Source organism: Denticeps clupeoides, chromosome 12 (assembly GCF_900700375.1).
Source record: "Denticeps clupeoides chromosome 12, fDenClu1.1, whole genome shotgun sequence".
Lineage (NCBI taxonomy): Eukaryota > Metazoa > Chordata > Actinopteri > Clupeiformes > Denticipitidae > Denticeps > Denticeps clupeoides.
The window spans coordinates 6165651-6173620 of record NC_041718.1 but is presented as its reverse complement, the minus strand read 5'-3'; the positions used below and the strand labels follow the sequence as shown (position 1 = coordinate 6173620).

The window sequence follows — 7970 nt, the reverse complement described above, 5'->3', positions numbered from 1 at the left end:
GGACACGGGGGTTTGAACCTGGGTCTTCTGGTTCACAGGCGAGTGTGTTACCCACTAGGCTACTACCATTTTTTTTACTTTATTCAAGCCCATTTCCTGCTTTTTCATGGGAAACCAATGACATTTCTAAACGACCCCACACTTTGAATGGAATATAGCAAAATATGAAAAAAATATGAAAACGTTGCGGGGGAACCATGCGCAGACGTGCGGAAAGCGAGTGCTTGGGAAACGGAAAGTGTAACATCTGCATCATCATCATCATCATCATCGTCGTCGTCGTCGTCACGCGTGTGAAGCGGAAGGACGCCGAGCCGCAAACTTTCCCGTGGAGAATTTACGCCGTGAGCAGCGTGTGTCTGTAGTTTCCCTCGAGGCGGACGTGGAGGGCTAGTAAATGTCTGTGTAAATGGACACTTTACCCAACGTAATTAAAGCGTTGACCTGGCGCTGCTGCCGTGCCTGTTACACTGATCGGAGATCAGCTTTCTTTTTTTTTTTATTCACTTCCGTGCTTTTTTGATACACATACAGGCTTACAAAGTCACACTTCATAAAACGTACTCGTCTTCTACGACTTTAATGTGCCTCTTGACCCGCAATTCCTACTATTATTACGTCGTTTCGCGACCAGAAAGTCCTGCGCGAAAAGCCCCGTCGCGTAACTTCCCACGTGTCGGCCGCGAACTCGCCTCCCATTGGTCCGTGGCGCCCGGGGGCGGGGCCCGCAGCTCCGTATGAAACGAGCGACGGCGACGCTCCGGTCCCACAGGCTGCCAGCGAGCGACGCGGTGGAGCTGAGGATTTACAGGAGGTTCGGTCCGGCGTCCGGCTCTTTCGGAAGTAACCTTTGTGCCCACGCTTGAGTTCCCGAGCAGGCGATTATGGAGAAGCTCTTCCTCGTGCTGTGTTTAATCGCCTCCGTCTACTCCGAGTCGGTAAGTAGGGCTCACGGACGACATTGTCGCGGTCCCTGTCACTGGAACTGATTTAATAGTTATTAACTGAACAGGGCAAATGTTCAGTTAGTGGTTAGTTCCTCTCCTTTAATATCTAATGTGACTGTATAATTTATTACTGGACGCGGGTTAATATTTGTCTGATGTTCTGTAGTCAACGTTTATTGTTTTTTTATTTTTTAAGAGTCGTGTTTTTCCACTACGTCTGTAATGTTCACGTTTTGAGGTTAAAGTAAAATTCCTCGCTTTCAGTTGTTCTGTTGTTGTTGTTTACGGATATTATGTGAATAATTTATGGCGTTGACGGCAGAAAGTTTCCAGTTTCATGTTTACTTGTTGCGTCCCGAGGTTTCGGCGCGTGCGTCATTGTTATATGTCAAGTGACGTCAAATGGAAGCTGATCTCGCTACGTTTTAAGACTTTTGTGTTATGAATCACATTTATTCTGTCTGATTTATTATTATTATTATTATTATTATTGTTACTGGTACTGGTCCTCCGCTCTCTGGCTTTATTCCGGCTGGAAGGACATCTGAACATGACATGGATTCCGCCTGCTGCCTCCTGAGAAAGGCCTGTTGTGCCGATGTGGGTGTCGGGGGTGGTTGTACGATTTTGTCTGAATTGAACTGGGATGGTACTGGGCAGATGCCACCCTCCCAGCGAGTGTGGTCGAGCGACCAGGCGCAAGGGCAGAATGCAAATGAGCGGCGTCTTCTGCGATTAGAGCCTCTGCCCGGCCCTCCCCGTCCTGGGAAAGGTGCGTTCTGCGTCCCTGTTGGCCGTCCGATCCTAATCTGAGGCAACAAGCTCCCTGAAATCTCCCTGTTGCAGTGCGTGTGTTCATCATGTTGTGAGCCACACCTATGGGAATGCTGGGGAGCGTTGGGTAAATGTCAATTGGACGTTGTATTTGTGTTTGCTCAGCCCCGCTTCAACTGCAAGGTTACCGTGGTTGCTGGACCACATCGGAAGGTCAGTAGGCCCTCCAGCTCGTCTCAAGCGAGAAGTGAGACCGTTACATTCCTCAGAGCCATGCTGGTTATGCTATTTGGCCTTTCATCCCCCCTCTTCACCGTGTTCTTTTGCATTTTCTTGTGGAATTCGACCCCTGCTGACCTTGACCGGCCCTTATTCGGATTTTGCACACTTGGGTGGATTTAAATGGTCACGGTTCTTTTATTAGCCTCAACTCAGACCATAGGATGCCGTCCTTCTCAATGCGTCTTGTGTTCTTTGTGTTTTTTTTTCCATAATGAGGAAATTACAATATTTTTGTTCTCCACTTAAGTTATTGCTAGTCTGTTTTCTGAAGAGTTTCCTGTTAGTCTAGAACCCTGCAGACATTTATTTGCAGTGTAGATCTTTAAAGGATCAATGTCATCAGGCAGTCATCTTTTAACAGTACCTTTGGTTAATTCACCAGGTTCCTTTTATCGTGTTTGATCAGCGAACTCGGCAGCCGCCACGCCTTCTCTGAACTTCCAGTTGGAATTTCCGCCGAGACCAGGCTCCCCGTCACAATATTGTCCTGTCTGAAAAGTGCCCGGTGCCAGACCTGCCTGGGTCCGCACCATTTGATACGTCTTGTTGGAATGCAGGTTTTAAATTAAGCGCGAGGTGATTTGCACTAGAATGGGCCGAAGTGAAAGGCGAGAGAGAGGCCGTGGGGCGAACATGATAAATACTTTCACCAGGATGTAATAATGGTTGCAGCATTGCTGTCCACTGGGCTATAAAATCCCTTTGGAGGATGGAATGTTGGCAGCGAGAGAGAGGGTTTTGTTCTCCTCCCGGTCCAAAGAAGTTTAAGAATTTTATTTATTTCTTCTTTCATCTTGCCAGTTGAATATCACCACCACCTTGATTTGTTTACATTGTGCGCTTTGGTCAGGGTTCCAGATTGTGTTTATGGAGGCCTACCAAATTCCTTAGCCATGACCACGTATGGTAGTACAACCACGTCCTAATTAAAATGATGCATACAAAAAAAACATTTTATATATATATATATATATATGTATGTATGTATGTATATATGTATGTATATATATATGTATGTATATGTGTGTGTATTTATTGATCAATTGAAAGCTAATTTTGAATGTTTTGCACTAGACTTTTCATGTAATCATTGGAATCGAATAACTCGTCATGTAGAACGTAGACCAGATGCTGGTGTGTAGGACCACAATGGGTTCTTCCTCCAGACCCAGAACTCCCTGGTGGTACTTTTCTGTCGGCTAGTTTGGTAAAAAAAAGTCAGTTGTTTTGTTCCACAGCACAATGAATTGGCCATTCAGGTTGGCCGTGTCTATTGTGGCCCCGAAATGCCGTCACTTAATGGCGCAGAGCTTAATTAATAAAACCCTGTGACCACTCCAGTGGGGCTCAAAAGGATCAGAGTGCTTCTTTTGAGGCGCGCGAGCCGGACCGTACGAGGGCCTGCGAAAAGGAACAGCATTCTTCTGAGTCACGTCGAGTTTCGGGAAGTGGCTGGGGGTGATTCATGGGAGAAAGCCGTACCGGGGAGGTCTGAATCGAATCAAGCTGATCTTTACCCCAAATTCCTTCGGCGTGAGCGCACCGCTCCTCGTGGTGCCGCGAAGAAACGGGCTGTGTAGGTAGCGCTCAGTTTGGGTTTTTTTATTTGTGGCAGTGCACATCGGTCGCAAGTCCGTGAAAACGCAGACCTTTTAATAGTAGTGGTGAAGGTAGAAGAAATCTGAAGTGTGTGTGTGTGTGTGTGTGTGTGTGTGTGTGTGACCGAGAGTGAGAAGCCAGGGGCCCCCTCTGTCCGGGGTGAAGAGTGCATCTCGTGAGGAGATCAGACCCACAATGCGCATCACAAATCCGATTGGTTCAAGTGACAGCGGGGACACCGAGGCACGGCGGTAATTGGATATGACCTGAAAGGACGCAGCAAATCTCAGCAAGGGTGTGAGGACATGGCGCTGCAGGCGCAGGTCCCGCGGGCGTCTGGCGGCCCGTCGGGGACGTGGCTTTGAGAAAGACGCGCCGAAAGATCCGCGCGGAGGGGTTAAAACCACAGCCTGGGCCCGAGGCTACGCGAACTCCGCCGCGGTGATCCATCTCGCTGGGGAACTGGCTCCTGCTTCAAAGGCCGCCGGTGGAAATGTGCACATGGTTAAAGCCTTGTACGGGGCAGAGCCACACACACTCGCGGACACAGGCACACACGGGGTGAGTCAATGGAACAGATGCTCGGCCATTTGCAAGCAGATGGCAGGATTTCGTTCCCCTTGTCTGCCAGGCCCGGGTACGGCACGGCTTAGCCGGCCTGTTAATTTATATGCTCTTCAGGCATCCAGGAGCCATTACAGGCTGTGTGAGGCCTGTCTTGGGTTTTTTTTTTTGTTTTTTTTTTTTTTTCCTCCCAGAACGTGGGGGAGGTGGTTGTGGGTACATCTGGCCCCGCCAGCACGCTCCTCCGTTTCTCTGTTTGCAGACCCGTTTTGGCTGGGCCATTTAAAGGCGCTGCCAGGTTCTGTTAATGGCGCGTGGATATGAAGTGGCTGGCCGAACTGGGTGCAGCGATGATGATTTTCTGATGAAGCTCGAATACGTTTGGGTCGGCCATTGTAAACCATTTTTTTATTTTTTTCCTCCTCTCCTCTCCACCCTACCAGGGGATTCCTAACTGCTTCTGAGAACCGTAGTTCTTTGAAATTCAAAGTGGTGATTTTTCTTCCGGGGGAATTCGTTTTTTTTTTTTTTTCCTGTGTTATCTAAGAAAACCCTCAGAACCGCTTTAGTGTTTCCGTGCAATTTGGGACTTTTGTTGGACGGTGGCCTGGGTGAATTTCTCAGAAAACAGGCAGCTCGTACTTTCAGTAACCGTATGACACGGCTTTGACGACGTTCGTTCCGGCATTCTTTTGTTTTTTGCTTTTCTTTTTTTCTCTGCTAAATTATTGAAGACAGACCGCTCCGGCCTTCCCTCACTCGCCCCGCTGCTGGCAAAACCTGTTATGACAAGCCCTCCATTTTGAGTGTGGTTGCTGGGAGTGGTGGGTGTAAAATGGGGCGATTGCCAGGTGAATGCAGGTCCGTGTGTGCGTGAGCGCGATTGTGACCGGTTTGGGCTTGTTGGAGCCAGATAAAGGAAGTCAATGGAGAGGCGGAGGGGGGAAAATCCCGACACGGTGATCCGTAACAAGTTTGTCTTCTATTGGACACACTCGCCGCTCTCCGTAAATAGCGTCTAATTGGTTGCGAAGTTCGCCACAGATTCGTTGTAACGGTGTGCGATTGGTTGCACTGTGTTCTTTCTGGGCTGCTCCTGATTCGGAGGGCATGGAAGCTCGCTGCCTTGGCAACTGGGCAAATAAAATGGTGGCCTGTTCCAGCTCGCGGCCTAGAACAATAGTGTTCTCTTTTTAAAAAAAGAAGAGGAGGGGGGGGAAAACTCCCTTAAGTCAGATGCAACATAAAGAGGGGGGATTAACTTCCAACCACGCAGTCTTGATAATAAGCATTATGGCCCAATTAAATTAGGGGGGCTGACTATTTTAACCTGTGGCTGATCAACAACAAAAAAAAAAAATTCTATTATACTGCTGGCCTGTGTTGCTTTACTGTTAAATATGGCTTATTGTTTTAAATGACCGCCACTTTTTAAATTTTAATAATAAAAAAATATATATTTCAAGCTTGTCAAGCTCTTTTGTGTAGAGTTTTTTTTTTTTTTTTTTTTGTCCCATGGGTGAGGGTAGAGCGAGAGAATGAGGGGCCACCTGGATGGGTGCTTTGCAGAGGCATTGGGTTTCATCCCTCATCAGGCAGCCTTGAGCAACCATCCAGAACTGATAAAACTCTCCCGGCCAAAGCCAGGGCTCAACAATGAATAATGCATGACTGTGTCTTTAATGGCAGACGGCCCGCGTATTTGCACAGCCGCGGCCAGGTGTGACTTGGCGGCGGCCCGTGTCGACTGTCTTGTTCTGCGGTCGGCGCGAGATCGTGGCCGTCTGGGCTCGATTTGCCGAATACCTTCGAATGCATCCGAGTCGGACGTGCTTTTCTTTTTCTTTCACCCCCGCTCACCTTGCCGCCAGTGGGTTTCGTCTGTTTTCTTTGCTTCTTCCGCCCACTGGAGGGGTGATAATTGGATCAGGCCATGAGATTGCCTTTGTTTAATCTCATTCACTGTGCTTACTTGGCAAAGGGCAATGAAATTACTAGTAATAATGTGATTAGTGAGCTTGATGTTGTTTTTTTCAATTACATTAAATTCAGACTTATCATTATCTTAAGTGGTCTGAGACAATACTTGTGAATAGAGGGGAACAATTTATACTTTTTTTTTTTTTTTTTATTCTTTTTATTACTCCCGTGAGCAATTTTCTGTAATTTATGAATCTCTGGCATTAGCTATTTCCTGTTTAGACTTTCATGGCTCACTGAGGGGGTCAAAGGTTTCCAACTTCTTCCTGCGTGACCTTCTCAGCGACTTGCCACTTGGACGTACATTTACCCTCATTAAAATGGGGTTATCAGGGGTTTGGCTGTCAGGTGCTGGTGAGAAATGGCGCAGCGCTCTGGCACACGGGTCGGGTCGTGCTGTTATCTGCCTGCTGTCCCTAAATGGAGTTTCTGTTGTCTGTCTGTGGTCAGCAGGTGAGGGAGACAGAGACATGGCTGCCTTCGGAAGCACAGCAGGACAATGATTTGGTGTCATCGGGGGATACGTCAGACCTTGGGTTCGACGACGGCGATGAGAATTACGACGATGAAGATGATGATGACTACTACGACAGCGAACTATCAGGATCTGGAGATGATGGTGCGTATTTAGTTTGTGAAGAAGAAATTTCAATGCATTTGGATATTTTTAAACATGAAATAAAATGCTATTAATTATTCTTTCCACAGAATCATATGAAGACACAAAGATGATAACACAGAAGGTGAATTTTCTGGTTTGATTTTATACTGTTGTGTCCCCAGTCACCACCACCATGCTCTTACTTACATTAACTTGTCTAAATGCAACTTCCTTTTTATTTTCTTTAGCCGGTCCTGATTGACAACAGGATCCCAGAGGGACGTCTAATCCCCAAGGATCCCAAACCCACAATTAATGATATGGATCTTATAGAACAGAACGAGGTTGCCCCAAAACACCTTCATGTGGAAATGTCCCATGCAACAGATGAAGGCTTCTTCAAGCAGACTGAAGTTGTAATAGGTGGGTCATGATTTCCTCACACACAGATAAGTGCTCTATGGGCATCTACTCCATAGTGTGACTAATTAATTTAAAATAAAATTGAAACTACATGACATCACTGAGACTTGAAACATTCTTTTTTTACAGGTTTGTTGTGTTTCTTCTGTATATGATACATGTGACAGAGATACTTATTGTGTGTGTGTTTTTTTTTTTTTTTTTTTTTCTCCCCCCCACAGCTTTGATTGCCGGTGGGGTAGTTGGCCTGCTCTTTGCTGTCCTCCTCATCCTCCTGCTCATTTACCGCATGAAGAAGAAGGACGAGGGGAGCTACGACCTGGGCAAGAAGCCCATCTACAAGAAGGCTCCGACTGCAGAGATCTACGCATAAAGAAAAAAAAAAAAACTAAACGAAAGCGCAAAAAAGGCCTCTGGACTTTTTTTTTTCGACAGTGCCTCTGAAACTCAGCCGCTAAGCTCTCTCTCAATCTGCCTCATTCCTGATGCTCCATGCACCTAGAAGAGAGGGAGATGCCCTCTCACCAGCCTTGATTTCAGAATGGGTTTATTTGGGGGTCCGATATGTTGCAATAATGGTCCATGCCTGTCCCGTTACATAGGAGAAAAGTGATTTGATGAAGAGTGGTGCTGTTACCAAACAAATGTGGTACATTTTTTATTTTAATTTTATTTATTTCCTTCTTTTTTTTTTTTTTTTTTTTTTTTTTTTTTTTTTTTTTTTTAGCTTAAATGCTTAAATTGTCCCAAAGTTTAGTCTGTCGTAAGCTGCAGCATCGTACAGGGCATCTCTGTTTTTC

At 46.5% G+C, this 7970-nt stretch overlaps 1 protein-coding gene across 2 annotated transcripts; it reads left to right on the top strand.

Annotated features, from left to right (window-relative positions):
- Window positions 1-756: 756 nt before the first annotated feature.
- Window positions 757-7571, top strand: sdc4 (syndecan 4). Of its 2 annotated transcripts, none has more exons than XM_028999151.1 (5): window positions 757-938; window positions 6600-6765; window positions 6855-6889; window positions 6996-7170; window positions 7392-7571. In XM_028999151.1, the coding sequence occupies exons 1-5, from the start codon at window positions 885-887 to the stop codon at window positions 7541-7543; spliced, it is 582 nt and encodes a 193-aa protein (XP_028854984.1). In that variant the 5' UTR covers window positions 757-884; the 3' UTR covers window positions 7544-7571. The 2 variants fall into 2 exon arrangements, with proteins under 2 accessions (XP_028854984.1, XP_028854983.1); XM_028999150.1 differs by having other exon boundaries at window positions 6597-6765.
- The last annotated feature ends 399 nt before the right edge of the window (window positions 7572-7970 follow it).

Coding starts and splice junctions, on each gene's coding strand:
- sdc4 (XM_028999150.1), top strand. CDS start 885: ATGGAGAAGCTCTTCCTCGTGCTGTGTTTAATCGCCTCCGTCTACTCC. Junction 6,766..6,854: donor ATCAGGATCTGGAGATGATG/GTGCGTATTTAG, acceptor TTCTTTCCACAG/AATCATATGAAGACACAAAG. Junction 6,890..6,995: donor CAAAGATGATAACACAGAAG/GTGAATTTTCTG, acceptor TATTTTCTTTAG/CCGGTCCTGATTGACAACAG.